General features: G+C 38.1%; 1 protein-coding gene across 1 annotated transcript in view; it reads left to right on the forward strand.

Moving 5' to 3' along the window:
* Positions 1-1,520: 1,520 nt before the first annotated feature.
* DCAF10 (DDB1 and CUL4 associated factor 10) overlaps positions 1,521-19,708 on the forward strand; it is a 50,679-nt gene continuing 32,491 nt past the window's right edge. Inside the window, exons 1-2 of the mRNA XM_065879463.1 lie at positions 1,521-2,071; positions 15,873-15,986. Coding sequence (XP_065735535.1) covers positions 1,521-2,071; positions 15,873-15,986 — 665 coding nt within the window. The remainder of the gene's footprint in view (positions 2,072-15,872; positions 15,987-19,708) is intronic.

Below are 19,708 nucleotides of genomic sequence, written 5' to 3' on the forward strand. Positions count from 1 at the left end.
AGACAGCACAACTCTTGTTGCAGAGCTTGTGTTATTCTGTTGGAACTATATCTTAAATACCTTGGAATATGTAACCTTTTAAAACTGACTTTTGAGGGGAGGAGGCAGGGGCATAAAAAAAAAAGGAAAAATATTGAGTTTTATTTTACTTATTGAGAAAGTTAATAATATTGGTGAATATATCATGGTCAAGGTTTTATACACCAAAATAATTTTAGCCATTGGCCAATAACTCGGGAATCAAGTAGAGGGCCTTTATTAAGTATCGGTTGCAGCCAGAAGTTGTAGGTCACTAAGGGACATTATTTGTTAATTATAAAACAGACCTTTACCCCAAACATGGGGAATATCTCCAGAGTAATGGCTGCCTTGATCTTTTCTGAACACTGGACACTTGCTTCTTGCCATTTTTCAGTCAGCTCATGGACAGGAGAGTTGAATAACTACTAACTTTGCTGGTGGGAGGAACTGCTGAATGTTCAGCCCTCTCTGAGTCTCATTCCTTTACTTTTGAGATCTTTCAGACTATCCTAAACAGTCACCAGATGGGAGCTTTCTATAACTCAGGTCTTGATCAAGGCCTAGAAGGGTTGTCAGTTCTTATACCTACCTCTTCTTATACCTCAGGCTTCCCTTCATTGAAGACTCTCCTTCCCTCCCCAAGAAACACACCAGTTCGTTAATCTTTTTCTGCAAACAAGTCCTATGTATTTATCTTCAACAGCAGTGGTGAAGGGCCTTGCATCTGTTATGCCCTGCTTGGCAGAGGTAAGCAGGACTGACGGTGGGCTCTATTGCTTGTGAGGCTGAACTGATTCAGGTCTTCAGCTCCCCTCAGTGACTCCTGACTGGGTATATGTTCCTTCCTGCAGAGAGGAAGGCTTTGGCCTTGATAAAGTCTTGACCTAGTAGGTCAAGTAACTGGGAGTTGGGCAGAGCTCCAGCGCACCAGTAAGCCCCATTTTCCAGGCAATGTACAAACCAGGGCTTTTTAGTGCAGAGGTTAACCCGAGTCCCTAGATTCCCAGGCTGTGTAGGCAGTACACCATGCTACTTACTATGCGTGAGCAGCCCATAATATGGTCATTTCTTACCTTCGTTGGTCTCAGTGTAGAGATGATTATGTAAACAGTACATAATCATACCCAGCCTCTTGGACTGACTAGTCAGGCCCTGTAATCCCCAAGGACACAGTCTGGTCACTGACAACCACATACTGATAATGTCACAAGCGGTGCCTAGATGCTAAAGTTACTCCATGCAGCCCAGACCCTGGGCATCCTCAGTTGCGCGCCCACGCACCTAGTCGCTCCAGACCTCCAACCCTCCGGGATGCGGTACCCACAGTCGGGCGGTGTCCCTGCTTTCTTGGTCCCCAGCGGATGATGGCCGAGAGGCGGCTCGGGTTTCCCAGCCGGTGGGGTTAGGCCGCCGCACGCCGGAAGTGGCGGCTGGGGCGGGAGCGCCGAGGTGTCGGCGGGCGGGGCAGCAGCCAGGAGCTGGGGGTCGGTGCGTTGGTCATGTTTCCCTTCGGGCCCGGTAGCCCCGGAGGGGACAGGGCGGCCGGAGCCGGGGCTGAGGAGCCGGCACCCCACGCGAGACAGGCTGCAGCTGCCGGGCCGCTCCCTTCTCCGCCCCCGTCGCTACAGCCGGGGGCTGACGCAGCCCCTCCTCCGTCGCCCTGCGGGAGCCCTCGCCACCCCTGCGCCCCTTCGCAGCCCCAGACTGGGCGCGCGGGGGAGCTCCGGCCGCCCGGAGCTCTAAAGTCCTCAGCCGCTTCCGCCCAGGGAGAGCAGTCACCGCCCTCCCCGCCGCGCCGGCAACCCGGGCCTGACTGCAGGGCCGGGAGCCGGGGCCGGCACTGCCTCAGCGCCCGCCTGGGCGGCCCTGGCGCTCAGCTGTTCGGGTGGCTGAGAGAGCGCAGCCTGGGCCGCGGGCTGTTCGTGGATCCGGCACGAGACAATTTCCGCACCATGACTAACCTCTATGGTTCCATCCATCCCGCGGACTCGGTGTACCTCAGCACCCGCACCCATGGGGCCGTCTTCAACCTCGAGTACTCGCCCGACGGGTAAGCGCGGCCCCTCGGAGGGCGGGGACCCGTCTCCGCGTGGCGCGGCTGCCGGTGGGCGGCTGCCCGGGGCCCGCTCGCTCGGCCCGGGCCGGGGTTTGAGAGTCCGTTTGGGGCGGCCGGCCTTCGTGCCCCTGACTCTTTATGAAGCACTCTGTCGCTATTGCAGGCTCCGTCTGGGCCTTGGAGGTAGGCGAGCCCGGGACTGGTTTGCTCCCCTTCAGGACCGGCGCTCTGTGAAGGAGAAGTGCCAAAAGCCCCCCGACAGGTCTGTCAGAGCCAGTCCAGAGCTAGGGTTTGCTGGCACACCGTAGATGCTCAATAAGTACACTTTGAATAAATGCCCGTTCTTTCCCTGTCACACTAGGCTTGTGTTTTTCCCACCTAAGCTTGGTCAAGGGTACGGAGCCTGCAGACTCCCTGTTCCCTGTGCTGACTTGCCCTGAGGGGACAAGTGCGCGGTCCGTCGTTCCTTTGCTCCAGTAAGATACTAAGACACTGCAGAGAGGTATGTTGTGATGTGGGACATCTGTGAAGTTCCACGCTAGACTACATTCTTCTGTTAAGGGTATCCAGCCTTTCTCCTGGCTGACCAAAATTTCATGTTTGGCCTCGGTTTACTTTGGGCTGTGGAGAATTTTCAAAGTGATATATGTATGTATATATATTTTTTTACTGAACGAGGTAGTTTATTACTCAAAGGGTGAGAATAATCAGGATATGACGTTAAATTTATGAGCGCAGTCAAATTTCAAATTGTGTACATGTGCACATACATGAGCAAAAGAAGCTTTTTTCTCTCTGAGAAGGTGAGTAAAGCTAGATTGTGTTTTTCTCTTTGCAGTAACTGAGGAACAAGGGCAGAGCGTGGTTAAGGTGACAAAAGAAAAGGGATACAATTCAACTAACAAGTAGAGGATTAGTCTTCAAGGAAGACATACAGGGTTCTCAGAAATTTGGCCAAGATCAAGTATAGAATATTATTCTAATTAGAATAGAAATTTCAGGTAAGGAAAGGACGGATTAACTAAATCTAAGTTGTAACTGTGAAGCTCACCAAGTTCGCATGGTTAGCACATAGGAAAAAGAGGATTTGACCTCAGGCAGTCTAACTCCAGAGTTCTTAATCACTGTACTAATAGCAAATTACATGGATAATTACCTTAAGAATTAGCATTTTCCTACCTGAAGATTAATTTAAAGTCTATTATAACAGATATAGTCTAACATTAAACATGGCATGTTCATCTATTTTGAATACTTGTACCGTTAATCTTAAAATACCACTTTTTCAATAGGGAGTTGCTTTTCAATTTTCTGTAGCAATGAAAACCATAATTTACAATTCTTATAAATATATAAATTGGTGCTTATTATTCTGGAGCACTGAGGGAAGAAAAAATCTGTTTCCCTCATTGGCTCAGAAGCAGCTACCAAAATAAAAAGCTATAACTTCCAAGATTGTTCGCTTTCCTGCTGACATTAGTGAGGCTGGGGCACCAAGCATGAAGTACACCAGAGCCATTTCAGCTTCTGCTTTCAGGAGAACATAGAATGGTAAATAGAAAAGGACCATATCATTAGGGAAAACACTTTATTTCCAAGTTTCTAAAATAGTATTAAAACAATAAGGGAAAAATGCAAATTATATAAAGTAGTATGACGGCACATCAATCACAGCTTCCTAACAAGCCCTTTCAACATTCAGTGCTAATTGCTGAAACACTGAAATAAAGTGATGTTTCAATTATTTGGTCTTAAACAATGACAGGTTTAAGATTCACCTGATTAAAAACCATCCACACCAATATAATAGCATATCATAAGATAATTGGCTGACAGTTTTTGCAAATGGCAGTTGTTAACATATTTCTTCCACACATATAAATGTTGTGCTGAGGAGGGGAGTAAGATGTTTTCTGCCTTTCTTTTATGATGGGTTGTAGAAGGATCCATCTCTTCCTCTCCTATATTATCAATTTGTGAAGTTGGACTACAATTCATTCTCTCCTCTTCTTGCCTCTGGAGTCTGTCTGCCACAGCTTGGATAGCTTCTGTCCATTCTTCCCTTTCCTCTGGAGTGTCTACATGAAATGTTCTCTCTATTAACAGTGGTCCACTGGAGACATCTGATAATAAATGTGTTTGGCTTTGGTTGTTCTGTTTTCATTAACTGGCATTTTGCTACTGAAAAGTTGTTGAGGGGATAAGGTAAATCCATATCTTGGGATTTCTCTTTATATCCTATGAATGAGCCATCTGTCTTCAAAAGGAAATATCTTGGCCTCCAGTTTTTTATATATTCTCCCCTCTTCTGAACCCAACCTTCTTTCACAGTGGTAACATTGCTCATGATGGTGCCCCTCTGAGCCCCCAACTTGGAGAAAAGGTACTTTGTGATACCACCTTTGAGGTTTGGATTCTCTGCTGCTGCTGCCCTTCCCACTCTGTAGTGATGACTCAGCCTCCAGAGTCAGCGGCTGCCTGCAGCTGCTCTGTGTGTGTGTGTGGGGGGGGGGGGTGGGCAGGCATCTGGCTGCAGGGGAGGGAGGGAGGGAGGGAGCTGGCCGGGCCATGGAGCTGGAGCGGGAGCACAAAGTGATATATATATATTTTAAACTTTGTTTTGTGAGTACAGGAACAAGTTCAACAGCAATCAAAGGAAAAAATTTACACATGGTTCCACCATGAGCGGACATAGATAATACAACTCTTACCCCATCAAGGCCTCTGGATTCTTAGTCATTTGCTTAGCTGTTCATTCATTCATTCATTCATTCCCTCCCTCGTTCAGCAAATATTGGGTTGGCCAAAAAGTGCCTTCTGTTTTCACCAAGATCTTTATTGAACAACATAGTCATCCTTTTGTTCTACTATCTTCTGCCATTTTTCAGGCAACTTCATAATTCCATCTTCCCAAAACTTTTTATCTTTTTGAGCAAAGAACTGTTCCAGGTGCCTTTTACAGTCTTCCAGGGAATTGAAATTTTTTCCATTAAGAGAATTTTGTAAAGACCTAAATAAATGGAAATCTGAAGGTGCAATATCTGGTGAAAACGGCGGATGAATCAGAACTTCCCAGCCAAGCTGTTAACAGTTTTTGCCTGGCCATCAAAGAAACATGCAATCTCACGTTATCCTGATGGAAGATTATGCATTTTCTGTTGACTAATTCCGGACACTTTTCATTGAATGATGCTTACAGTTGGTCTAACTGGGAGCAGTACTTGTTGGAATTAATCATTTGGTTTTTTTGGAAGGAGCTCATAATAGAGGACTCCCTTCCAATCCCACCATATACACGACATCACCTTCTTCGGATGAAGACCAGCCTTTGGTGTGGTTGGTGGTGGTTCATTTCACTTGCCCCACGATCTCTTCCGTTCCACATTATTGTACAGTATCCACTTTTCATTGCCCGTCACAGTTTGTTTTAAAAATGGAACGTGGGCTTCCTTGGTGGCACAGTGGTTGGGAGTCCGCCTGCCAATGCAGGGGGCACGGGTTCCAGCCCTGGTCTGGGAAGATCCCACATGCCATGGAACAACTGAGCCCATGCGCCACAACTACTGAGCCTGCACTCTAGAGCCAGCGCTCCTCAACAAGGGAGGCCACCGCAATGAGAAGCCAGTGCACCACAGCAAAGAGTAGCCCCCACTCGCCTCAACTAGAGAAAAGCCTGGGTGCAGCAACAGAGACCCAGTACAGCCAAAAATAAAAAAAAACTAAATAAAAAAAAAAAAAAAAAAAATGGAACGTTTTCCTGGGCTTCCCTGATGGCTTAGTGGTTGAGAGTCCGCCTGCCGATGCAGGGGACACGGGTTCGTGCCCCGGTCTGGGAAGATCCCACATGCCGCAGAGCAGCTGGGCCCGCGAGCCATGGCCCCTGAGCCTGCGCGTCCAGAGCCTGTGCTCTGCAACAGGAGAGGCCCCAACAGTGAAAGACCCTGCGTACCACAAAAAAAAAAAAAAAAAAAAAAAAAAAAAGAACGTTTTCATTACATTTAAGTAGAGAATCGCATGTAGAAATACGGGGAAGAAGGTTTTTTTGCTTAACTTATGTGGAACCCAAACATCAAAGTGATTCACATAACCAAGCCGGTGTAAATGATTTTCAGTGCTTGATTTGGATATTTTGAGTATGTTGGCTATCTCCCGCATGGTATAACGTTGACTGTTCTCAATTAATGTCTCAATTTGACGGCCATCAACTTCAGCTGATCTACCCAACCATGGAACATTGTCCAACAAGAAATCTCCAGCATGAAACTTCGCAAACCACTTTTGACACGTTTGATCAGTCACAGCGCCTTCTCCATACACTGCACAAATCTTTTTTTGCATTTCAGTTGTGTTTTTACCTTTCTTGAAATAATAAAGCATAATATGACGAAAATGTTGCTTTTTTCTTCCATCTTCAATAATAAAATGGCTACACAAAAATTCATCAATTTTGATAAGATTTTTAAAAATGCACACTGATAGGACAGCTGTCACATACAATCTAACAAAATTGTTTTGAATGAAGTTAAAGACACCTAAGGGTTACTAGAGCCATTTTACAGAAAAAGCTGAACAACCTTTTGGCCAACCCAATATTTGTTGAGCACTTGCGGTGCTCCAGAGGCAGAGGTGGCAGTGGTGAGCAAACCAGCTAATGGCACCGCTTTCATTGGTCTTGGGACGTATTGGTTCAACTAGACATTAATAACCATACTAAATAATTTCTTAATGTATATTTACAAATTGTGATACAGGCTTGAAAGAATCTGTTGTGGACTAGAGTTTTCAAGGTTTCCCTGAGAAAGTGACACTTGACCTAGATTGGAAAAATGAGTAGAAGAGAAATTAGTCAAGATAGTGTTTGGAAGGGGATAGAAATACTTTAGGTGGAGGAACTGGTATGTCAAAGGACCTGTGGTTGGAGGAGCAGCATATCATGCTAGAGAAGCTGAAAGAAGATAGGTTAACAAAGTGAAAAATTGGGCTGAAGAAAGACATAAAATGTGCTGACAAAGGAACAAAGCAACAGAATCTGGAATCACTGAGCGAGTACACCCTGTTTCCTTTCACTGTTGCAAATGCTTTTTCTTAATCAGACTCAGTTCTGGGATATCTGGGGTTTCTCCCTATAGCAGTTGACTAGTAACAGTGACTGTGCACCTGAATACAGAGAAAATTGGTGAGGGGAGAAACTGTTTTGCTGAAGTTTATCCATGGAACCTCCTCTCCTCACTTCCTTCCTCAAGCCCTATTCCTAAAGCTTCTCCCAAAATACCAGGAGTCTGTTCCTCATAACCCTTCAGTTCCTTTCTTCAACATATCACAGTTCCTCTCCTCCCAACCTCCGGCCTTCAGAAGTAACTATTTCTACTCTTCGGAGGTGGGATTTTAGGTAGAGGGTGAGAGGGATAGAATGAGTTATGAAGAAGGAATTCTCATTGCCAGTGCTATTAGAATGAGGAGTATATTACTGATAGTTCTTGTTTGAATCTGGGCTACATTTTCCTATAGTAACATTTTTGTAAAGGTGGTTAGGTACTCTAGTACTTAAAATAATTTGATAATGTGTAATTATGCAATTAACATGTACTTTAGAAAACATAGGCAGTAAATGAGCTAAAAGAAGCTAAATATCATTTATGATCCCAGAGATTGAATGGCTATCTAAGGAATTTTTTTCTTGTATATATTTATTTATTAAAAAAAAAATTTTTTTTTTTTTTTGGTCATGCTATGCAGCTTGTGGTATCTTAGTTCCCTGACCAGGGATTGAACCCAGGCCATGGCAGTGAAAGTGCCAAGTCCTAGCCACTGGACCGTCAGGGAACTCCCTGTGTATGTTTATTTTAACATAAAGATAGAATCAACTATTTTTTAGCCTGCTTTTTTTCATATAATATATTACAAATTATTTATGTTAATGAATATATTTCTACAACATTATTTAAAATTTTTCATTAGTTTAAATAAACTCTCTCTAAACAAATATTTTAGATTTATGTATTCCCTTATGGTAAGTCCCTAGAATGAGTCAAAGGTTATGAAGATTCTGGATACCTATTATTAAACTGCCCTCTGTGAAGGCTGTACCAATTCTTATTCCTGTCAGTCCCATATGAAAGTACTTGTCTTCCCATACCCTTGCCAATATTGCACATTGCCATGCTTTTTCATTTATGTCAAGGTGGTAGGTGAAAATGGTTCAGTGTTTTAATTTTTTAGTCTTTTGACTACATCTACTAATATACCTCAAATTTTTATAGGACTTAAAATGGTTTTATATAAAATGACAAACTGTGTTAAATGAAATGATTTCTCATATCCTTCAGTCATATATGAGTTAAATCAGCTTACTGGATACCGTAACCACTGTCACAAGGACTTCTCAGTACAAAAAGAAGAGGTGATACAGAAGGTAAGAATTAAAATTGTGAATTTGATAGAGACCAGACTAGAATTTGGCACTTAAAAAAAAAAAAGGATACATGGACTAGAAGGTAATTTCTAAAGAATTCCAAAAATGTTTTAAGCAATAGCAACACTGTCAATATAAATCTGTCAACTCCTAAAATGACATTTTGAAAAAGGAAATATGATATTAATAGATTAGATAATATGGGACTTTCTTAGGCTATACTCTATGAGAACACATTAGGCACTGCTGTAGAGAAAATTAGTGTATTGGAAAATAGAAGTGAAGAAGTTATCCAAAATGCAGACAAGAGAGACAGAGACTGAAAATATGAAGGAGGCTTAGTGACATGAAGTGTAGAGAGAAAATGCATATCATGTACTTGGTCAGTTCCTAAAGAAAATGAGATAGATAATAGGGTAAAACAAACTTGAAGCAATAATAGCTGAGAGATTTCCAGAATTGAAGAAAGGTACCAAACCATGATTTAAGAAGCCCAGCACACCCCAAGCAGGAATTCTCCCTAGCCATGTAGTGAAACTGCAGGACAACAAATATAAAATCATAAAAGCTAGAGAAAAAAACCTTTAAAGGAGTAACTATGTGAGTGAAAGCCAATTAGTCATCAATAATCATGTAAATTAGAGGACAGTCGTGATTATTTTTTACTATGCTGTAAAAAACTGCCAATCTAGATGTCTGTACCTAGCAAAGATAGGTTCTTTGTTCTTGTCAAGAACAAAGATGAAATAAATACATATGCACCCAATCAGAACTGTAAGGTCAGAGGTATTAGAAGGAATGAAGAACAAAGGAAGTGGAAAATTTGTATGTAAAATTAAATCTGATTTTCTCTTTTGGGATTAACAGAGATGTAGCTAAAATAGTAGACAACAATAGCATAAATTATGAAAGGATGCTCTAAATTCCTTTTTTCTTTTTTTTGAGGGAGAATTGTGATATATTAACTTTAGGCTTTAATGTGTGCGTACCACCAAAAGACAAGTAAATATATTATTTCCAGACTAGTAGAAGAAAAAATTTTGGAATGAGAAGAAAAAATTCCAAAAGAAGTCAAGAAAGGGAAAGGAGAGAAAAGTAGAAAAGGTATAACAAAAAGCACAAAGAATGGCTGAACATAAATCTAAATATTACTAATTATAATATAGAAGTACTAGTACTTCTTGTACCCAGGAGAGGATATATCAAACACATTCTAGAAGGATAGAGAAAGACATATCAAACATTCTAAACAAAAGAAAGCTGGTGAGCTATATTAATATACAAAATAGGATTTAAGGCAAAAAAAAAATTACTAGAGTTAGAAGGTTACTTCATAATGATAATAGCTCAATTCACCTGGAAGATAAAACAGTTCTGAAATTGAGGGTTTTTTATTTATATACATCAAAAATTGATAATTTCAAGGAGAAAAAAGAAAAATTTATCATCATAGGGGATGATCTTAATACATATTATAGCATACCTCAGTTAAGCAGGCAGACACAAACATAAGGGTACACACGATAGAAACAGCACCGCTTAAAATCTTGCTCTAAAGGGCATGTATAGAATACTGCATTCAGGCCTGATATTCAGCTAGTACACATTGGTTCACCTGTACCAGTTGTTAAAATATTAATATATATCCATGGTGGTTGAGTAGTTAGTTACTGCCCCAAGCTCACTGAGTGCCTTCCTAGTGCTTAAGCACCTTCCATAGGATCTCTCAGTAACCCATTATATAGCAACTAAAGATTTACGAACTGGCACAGCAACCTGCCAAGAAACATCTTACTAGAGACCTTTAGCATCCACTCTAAGCTCTTCTCCCCATGCCAGGTATCCTCCCACACACACAAAAAATCCATAGGCAAATGCTGAGTGACCATTTGGCTCCCCTTAGTGTGGGGCTGCCTGCCTTTCTCACACACTCTCCCAGTCATTCTCACATGGTCATTTGTGGGAACTGCAGCCTCTGGGGAGATCCAGAGACATGAAAAGAGCAGTCTGATGAGAGTAATGGCACTAGTGCAGGCACCATCCAAACATTAATTCTCTTGGCAAAGTGTGCATACCCTTTGCAGGATACAATCCATGGCAGGTGAATGAGGTCTATGAGGATGGTTTATGGATGAATGACTCCTGGGATGTACTTCCCTAATTTTATCATTCTTACTGAATTTCACCTTTATTTAGTGGGATAAGTTTGCCAAAAGCCACTGAATACATGCCCACCATGGACATTAATAACACTCTATTAATGAACTTGACTGCCAACATAAGTAGTCTCTTTACCAGAAACATTTAGTTGAGAGAACTGAGAAGCTGAAAGGTCATGAAACAAAAGATTTGTATTCTGGTTTATGCTGTTAACTGCTGTATTACATTATGTCTCATTTGGGCTGAGGGATTAGGTTTGATATCATTAAATATGATATATCAATAAATTATTTTGTGACTTAGTTACTAATGTAATTGAATATAAAAATTAACAGCAAGCATTATAAAGGCCAAAAATTTTTTAATATACTTACTGTTAACTGCAGCAAAAGCTGAAAAGAGAATTCACTTCCCATGAACAATTCTGTTGCTATTAAGAGTGACTTTTTTTTTACTTATCAAGTCTACAGGTTACTTGATGACTACCTATTTATGAGGACTTTTTTAAAATTGAAGTATAGTTGATTTACAATATTGTGTTAGTTTCAGGTGTACAGAAAAGTGATTCAGTTATATTTTTTTCAGATTTTTTTCCATTATAGGTTGTTAAAATATATTAAATATAATTCCCTGTGCTATATAGTAAATTCTTGTTGCTTATCTGTTTTTCGTATCTGTCAATCCCATACTCCTTATTTATCCTTCCCTCCTTCCCTTTCCCCTTTGGTAACCATAAGTGTGTTTTATATGAATGACTACCTATTTAACGTGGAAATTCTTGGAGGGGCTTTATGCAATTTCCTGTGACAGTTCATGGTTCAGACAAAAGCATCTGTGTCAAAAAACGATTATGGCTACAATTTCCAAAAATTAATAAATGATTGGGAATTACTAGAATAATTTGATGAACAATTTGAGTTAGAAGTAATACCACTTGGCAAGCATTTTTATAACCTATAGGTTAGTTTAATTTTTTAATGTTTTAAAATTTTTATTCATGTTAATTTATATTACTATTGAATATTTAATTTTTTTGAATATCACATTTGACTATATGTAACAGCTGCCTCATGGTTTTTTTTTTTGCAAACATACAAGGATGATTTAAAAATTGCTCTCCTGTAAGGCCACATATTTCAAAAGATTATCATTAAGTAGTTTCTCAGTATAATGTGATTGCTAGAAATTAGTAACTAAAAGAAAACTAGAAAAACCTCATGTATTTTCAAGTTAAGAAACATTTATGAATAACTCATAAGTCAAAGTAGAAATGATAATGGAAATTAGAAATATTTAGAACTAAATGATAATGAAAGTACCACGTTGCAAAAGTTGTGGGATATAAGTAAATCCTCAGTAGGAAAATTATAATCTTTAATAAACTAGAAAGGAAGACAAGGAAAATTAGTTAGCTAAGTGTCCATCTCAAGAAATAGTAAAAATAGTGAAGTTGTAGTAAAGTAAATCTGAAGAAAGTAAAAGGAAAGAAATACAGCAATAAAGAGTAAAATTAGTGAAATTCTAAAAATTAAGTAGAAATACTCAACAGAAAAATCTGTCTTGGAAAAGACAAAGAATAATGAAAAACACTCATTAGATTGATCAAGAGAATACCCAAATAAACAATATTCAGAATGAAAGGGGGACATATTTTCTGATACAAGAAGTAGAGATTGTAGCTTTCCAGTAGTGGAGTAGATGGTTTGGACCAACCCTCCAACTGAGAATAATTAGAAAATCTAGAGAAAAACATAAATATCTAATGTAAGATATAAAAAGTTATGTTTGAAGGGATTAGAGAATTGAGGCAATGAGGAAATTGCAGGGCCAAGATCTGCAAATGGAGGGTAGCCAGAGATGTGAACCCACCGTTTTAGCCAGCTGAATCTAGCAATATGGTAGAAATGAAAGATTGATTTAACATTAGAAAATAAATTAATGTAAATCACTACATTAACATATTAAAAAGAAAACTATAGGATAATTTCAGTAAGTGTTAGAAAATGTTTTATATACTTTAATGTATATTAATGGAAAAAAACACTCAGCAGATTTTAAGTAGAAGAGAATTTCTTTAATCCAATAACAGGAATCTACCAAAACAAACCCTACAGCAAACATTGTGCTTAATGATGAAATGGTGAATGTATTCTTGAAGATAAGGAACAAGATGAGAGTGCACGCTATATTAACATTCTATTCAATATTGTATGAAAGTCCTAGCCAGTGCAAGGAAAAGAAGTATTAAAAAGAACAAAGCAGGAACTTCCCTGGTGGCACAGTGGTTAAGAATCTGCCTGCCAATGCAGGGGACATGAGTTTGAGCCCTGGTCCGGGAAGATTCCACATGCCGCAGAGCAACTAAGCCCGTGCACCACAAGCACTGAGCCTGTGCTCTAGAGCCCATAAACCACAACTACTGAGCCCGCATGCCACAACTACTGAAGCCTGTGCCTAGAGCCTATGCTTTACAACAAGAGCAGCCACCGCAATGAGGAGCCCACACACCACAACGAAGAGTAGTCCCCACTTACCACAGCTAGAGAAAAGCCCGTGCGCAGCAACAAAGACCCAACGCAGCCAAAAATAAATAAATAAATTTATATTAAAAAAAAAGAACAAAGCAACTGTTTATAGATATGATTATTGACAAAGAAAACCTAAAATAACCTATGATAAATTATTAAATAAAATAGCAAGATTGATGATAAATAATATTTTAAAAATCAGTTACTCTTCTGTGTACCAGCAACAAATGAAACAATTTTAAAAAGAACATTTACAAAAGCATCAAAAAAACCTCAAGTACCCAGGAATAGCTATAACAAAAGATAGGCATGATGCATATGGAGAAAATCTCTGTTGTAAATGGAGATATGACATGTTCAAGGATTGGAAGACTCCATATTGTCAAGATGTCAATTCTATGCAAACTTTTCTTTAGATTTATTACAATCTCAATTAAAACCCACAGGTGGATCTGTGTGTGTGTGGGTGTGTGTGTACATAACTTCCTAAGTCAATTCTAAATGTATAAGGATGTTCAAAGTTCCAAGGATTGTTACAATACTCTTGCTAAGAAAATCTTGAATATGTGGGAAACTATGCATATTACTGATGGGATGATTCAATACTGTATGATATAAATTCTACCAAATTAATTTGTAAAGTTACTGCATCCCAATAAAAATACCAACAAGATTTTTTATTAGTACCTGATAATGCTATATCTAAAATTCATTTGAAAGAGAAAGTATGACATTAGCACCCCAAAAAAATGTTTATTAGGGCAATGAGGGGCTTGCTTTGCCACTTGTCAAACCTTTTAGAAATTAAAATACTGTGGTGGTATTGGATAGACTAGAATATAGAGTCCCCCCAAAAAACTTGTGTATGATAAAGATAGCATTTAGAAAAGTATAGGCTTTGATGTTGGGACAAATGACATCCATTTTAAAAAGTTACAAATCATGCCATGTACAAAAATAGATTGTAATCTATTGTAATAGATTTTTTGGTATTAAAACCAAGAAAATGGGACTTCCCTGGTGGTAGAGTGGTTAGCAATCTGCCTGCCAATGCAGGGGACACGAGTTCAAGCCCTGGTCCAGGAAGATCCCACGTGCCGCGGAGCAGCTAAGCCCGTGCGCCACAACTACTGAACCTCCGCTCTAGAGCCTGCGAGCCACAACTGCTGAGCTGGCAAGCCACAACTACTGAAGCCCGCGTGCCTAGAGCCTGTGCTCTGCAACAAGAGAAGCCACGGCAGTGATAAGCCTTGCGCACCGCAATGAAGAGTAGCCCCCGCTCACCGCAACTAGAGAAGGCCCGCGCACAGCAACAAAGACCCAACACAGCCGAAAATAAATAAAATAAATTAATTAAAAAGACTATCAGTTTTATAGGTCTTTTTTTTTAATAGGTCTCTTATGTACAATGTTTAAGATTAAGACTCTCCCAGAATCATTGATTCATTACTTTTATGCACAAAAAGTAAATTTCATTTCATGACTTCTGACCAACAAAAAGAAATGATTATTTATACATCCTTTAAAATTACATATATTAATTTGAATACTTTTACTCATCATGGTCAACTAGCACAAAAATCCTACAAAAATCCTTCACATATTAGTAAACTTTTGAAATCCAGATGCCTCACAAAAGGGTTTATGCAGACACCCTTTAAAGGATAATTTCATGATTACTACATATGGAAAAAATTTCAATTTAGTAGAATTTTTCCCTCCCCACTTTATCTAAAAAGTTTGTTCTGAATAGAAAAATTTGGCCATTTAAAATTCCATCTTATGCACTTTCATCTTAAAGTGTACAAATACCATTTGTTATTGGAACTATAAATTGAGAAGACCTGAACTTTCAAAGACTCAGGATTTCATTTGCTAGGTCTGAATCTGAAAGATCAGCACCTACAGAAAACTAAGGTAAAATAAATAAATGACAATAGATTTTCAGAAATCAATATGGGGTTTATAAAAATACAACTTTGTAATAGGAAAGGGCTGAAACAAGAGATAATACTAAAAATCCATAAAGGAAAAGGTTAAGGTTGACTATATCAAACTGGTTTGGTAGGGTATATGCTAGACCTTTTCAGTGCATTTTAATAGATAATGATGAAATACCTAATTTTGTTGTATATGATTTTTTTCCTAAGTTGCCTCATTTATGCATGTTTTTCTGCGACCAGCTTTTCTCATTTAAAAATGTTTTAGAGTTCTTCATACCCACATAAAGTTATCCCTTTCTTTTTAAATGTTGTACTATATTGTAAAGTATTATATACTATGGTTTATGTAATCAACCATTCCTTCTTTTATGTACATTTAGGTTACTTTCAATTTCTCCCTACAATGCAGCATATCTTTAAATGTGCTTCTTTGTATTTAGAAATAATTATTTCTCTAGATTGAATTCCCAGAAAAAAATTGCTGAGTCAAAAGGTATGCATGTTTAAAATTTTGATAGATAGTGGTACTCTCCACACAAGCCGCACCAGTTTACACTTCACCATAATGTATGAGAGTACCATTTCCTACTACTACTTTCAACAGTGAGTAGTGTCAGTCTTTTAAATATCTGCTACTAATGTGGACAAAAAGAAGTTATTCATCTATAACTTGTGTAGTTATAAATAGTTGAATATCAATAACCAGAGAATGCTAAAAAACTAAATAAGAGAAATGTGTCATTTGCTTCCAGGTCAGTGCTGACAGTTGCTTGTGAACAGACTGAAGTTCTGCTTTTTGATCCTATATCTTCAAAGCACATAAAAACACTTTCTGAAGCTCATGAAGACTGTGTAAATAATATAAGGTTAGTATTGTAGTGAAAAAGTGAACTTTATTAATGTGACCCAAAATATTCTGTTTTGGAAGTTAATGAAAATTTATAATGCCTTGTCCAGCAGTACTAGGTGATACACATTTGGAATTGTGAAACTTAGCCCTTTAATTACAAAACTTACTGTTAACCATTTTGGATTGGAATCTTTCTGAAATGCATTTTCACTTCCATATGATCTCACCTTTTCTCCTTGTGTATTAGGGTCATCATTATGAATCTCAGCCATGTATTATGATAGTCCTGTAATGCTTTTGGGCACTCCCACTGCTTAGCCTCTGTCACCACCAGCCCCCAAATTCATACTATTGAGGGAAAAAAACATATATGCACAGAAAAACTTCTTTATAGCATTGTTGGAAGCTCCTTAAATTCTCAATAATGTGGGAAGTAGATAACAGTTGAATAGCTTGGTGGACTAATATGCAGTCATTAAAATGATGGTTACAGAGACTACATATCAGCACAGACAAATGCTTGCAATAGTACAGGTTAAAATCATAAAAATTATACAAATATGACATGATGCAGAAGAAAAAGATTAGGAGGAAATATTTTTAAATGCTTGCAGTGGATGTGTTAGAATGAATGGATTATGAGTAATTTTCTATTTTCTAAACTTTATATAATGAGATTATATGACTTTCATAATGATTACTTTTAATGTTCAAAAAATAATAATTTATGAGGAAATTACTTCTAGTCAAGGTGACATATTGAATTTTGATGTAACCTCTAGCTCCAAACATATAGAACAATAGATTAAATAGCACAAAAGATACAGCCAGGCTCTGAAACAACATAAACATCTTTGTGGCCATATGGCCAGACTGGAACACAGACACAAAGCTGTTACAGGGTTGAAACCATAAGCCCACTGGGTTTTCAGTCAGGCACTGACATATAGTAGTTTAGCTCCTGTCAGGAATCAAAAATGCTAAAAGTGTTTCATGTGAGGCAGGAATCAGAGCCAGAATTACTATATGAAGCCAGGGGTTTAGTTGGAATGAGGCTGAAAAAAGGAAAAAACTATTAATTACCTGGGGCTGTAGGTTTTAGATGATAAAGATACAGCCTCATGACCAGGAATTGAATGAAGCCATTGTTGAGTTGGTGACTGAAGGTATATATGTGATAGCTCCAATATTATCATGAAACTGGAGGCCTTAATGTCATTATAAGGCCTAGTAGTGGATTTGGTTCCAGAAATCCATTATAAAACCATTAAATAGGAAGAAAGAGAAAAAAATTTTAAATCTTTCTTGCTCAAAATAAGCCTATATAACCAAACTTCCCAAACTCATGAAGATATCTAATGTTAATATCATAACAAAACCAGCAACTAGAACAGGTATTTTCTCTGGATAAAATTAATTTTTTGGAGTAGTCCAACAAAGACTTCATTTTAAAAAATGAATTATTTTATTTTTTTTCGACTAGGTAATACATGCACGTGGTACAAAATTCAAAGGTACAAAAGGGTAAACAGTGAAAAGTAAGTCTATCTCCCACCTCTTTCCCCTAGCCACCCAGTTCCCCTCCCCAGAGGCAACCACTACTACCAGTTTCTTGCTATCCTTTCTGAGATAGTTCATGCATGTACTAGCATATGTACACACATATACATAAACTTTTATATAAGTGGTAGCATTCTGCACATACTATTACATACGTTGGCTTTTTCACTTAATGACATATTTAAGATCATTCCATATTTGTACCCATGGGATGATTTTATTCTTTTTAACGGCTGCGTGGTATTCCATTGACTGGAAGAAACTTTAAAGCATTTTTAGTATGCTCAAAGAAATAAGGGATACTTCCCACTAATAGCTTAAAATTATGAAAAAAATTAGGTTAATGTGGAAAAAAACCAACTAGAACTTTTGCAAATTAAAAATATAGTTGGTATATTAAAAAACTTAATAAACGGGATAAACGTTACCCTTTGCACCACTGATGAGAGAATTAATGGGTTACAAAATATTAGTAAAAAATTCACCCAGATTGAGATGTATAATATCTCAGTTACAGAAGAAAGAAGTTGCAGAGATTGGAGGAGAACTAAATTTTGAAGGCACAAAGGCTGAGAATTTTCAGCATTGAAGGACCTGAATCCTTGAATCAAAAGTAAACTCTAGAATCAAGTGGGTTAAACAAAGATAAAGCTACATCTAGACAGGTTGTGGTGAAATTCTAGAATATCAGATTAAAGAGAAAATCTTAAAAGCCACCAAAGTTAGAGGCCAGATTACCTTCAGAGGTACGATAATTGAACTGACTGGTTCTTATCAACAAGAGTTGATGCTAGGAGAAAAAGGAGTAATATCTTAAATACTAAGACAAAGTAATGTTCAATACCATTTCATATCCAGGTAAATTGTTATTCTAGAATAAAGAATTTTGATTCAGTGAAATTATAAATGTTAATTATTAATAGCAGAAAGGTAATAATTTAGGATTTTTGTGGGGGAGGGTGCATTTAAAACAAAGTTAAAATGAAAACTCTAGATTAGCACTATCCAATACAATTATAATTTTAAATTAAAAATTGTCTAGTAGTCACATTAAAAAAAAGACATGAAATTAATTTTTAATAATATATTTTATTTACTCCAGTATGCCTAAAATGTTCTCATTTCAACATGCAGTCAGCATAAAAAAATACTGAGATATTTTATTGATACTTTCATTTTTTCATGCTAAATCTTAAAAATCCAGTATATATGTTACACTTAGAGCACATCTCAATGCAGACTGGCCACATATTAAGGACTCATTAGCCACATGTAGCTAATGGCTACCAAACTGCACATTGTAACTCTGGATGGTAACAACAAATAGGTTGTACGTGTGGGGAAATTTTTTTCAGTGGGAATGTATAACATTTAATGTCCACATCATGTTCAAGAAGAGGATAGAAATATTAACTAATTTCACACTCTTTAAGAACAATCTATAATTAAGTATATATGATTAAAAAACTAAAATAATAAAACTATAGTTTATAGCTTCCAAACCAGCAAAGGTGGGTGGCAGAGAATATTGAAAACTTGATCAGTTCAGTAAAAGAAAGGAAAGCTTAAAAAAGTAAAAAAAAATAAGCAGAAGAAAGGAAGGATAAATAGAAAACAGGAAGTAGAAATAGTTCCAAATATATTAATAGTTCACAGTAAATATAAATGGATTGATCTTCTTTATTAAAAGGCACAGAGATAGCAATTTGAATAAAAAACAAAATCACGTATATACTCTTTATGGAGATACCAAAAATAAAACTACCCACAAATAGGTAAAGAAAACTGATGTAGGTTATCATTATTGGACAGATATAAGACCAAAGCTTTTTATATTTATTTATTTATTGTTTTACATCTTTATGGGAGTATAATTGCTTTACAATGGTGTGTTAGTTTCTGCTTTATAACAAAGTGAATCAGTTATACATATACGTGTGTTCCCATATCGCTTCCCTCCTGCATCTCCCTCCCTCCCACCCTCCCTATCCCACCCCTCTAGGTGGTCACAAAGCACCGAGCTGATCTCCCTGTGCTATGCGGCTGCTTCCCACTAGCTATCTATTTTACGTTTGGTAGTGTATATATGTCCATGCCACTCTCTCACTTTGTCACAGCTTACCCTTCCCCCTCCCCATATCCTCAAGTCCATTCTCTAGTAGGTCTGTGTCTTTATTC

This window comes from Phocoena phocoena, chromosome 6, assembly GCF_963924675.1.
Source record: "Phocoena phocoena chromosome 6, mPhoPho1.1, whole genome shotgun sequence".
Classification (NCBI taxonomy): Eukaryota; Metazoa; Chordata; class Mammalia; order Artiodactyla; family Phocoenidae; genus Phocoena; species Phocoena phocoena.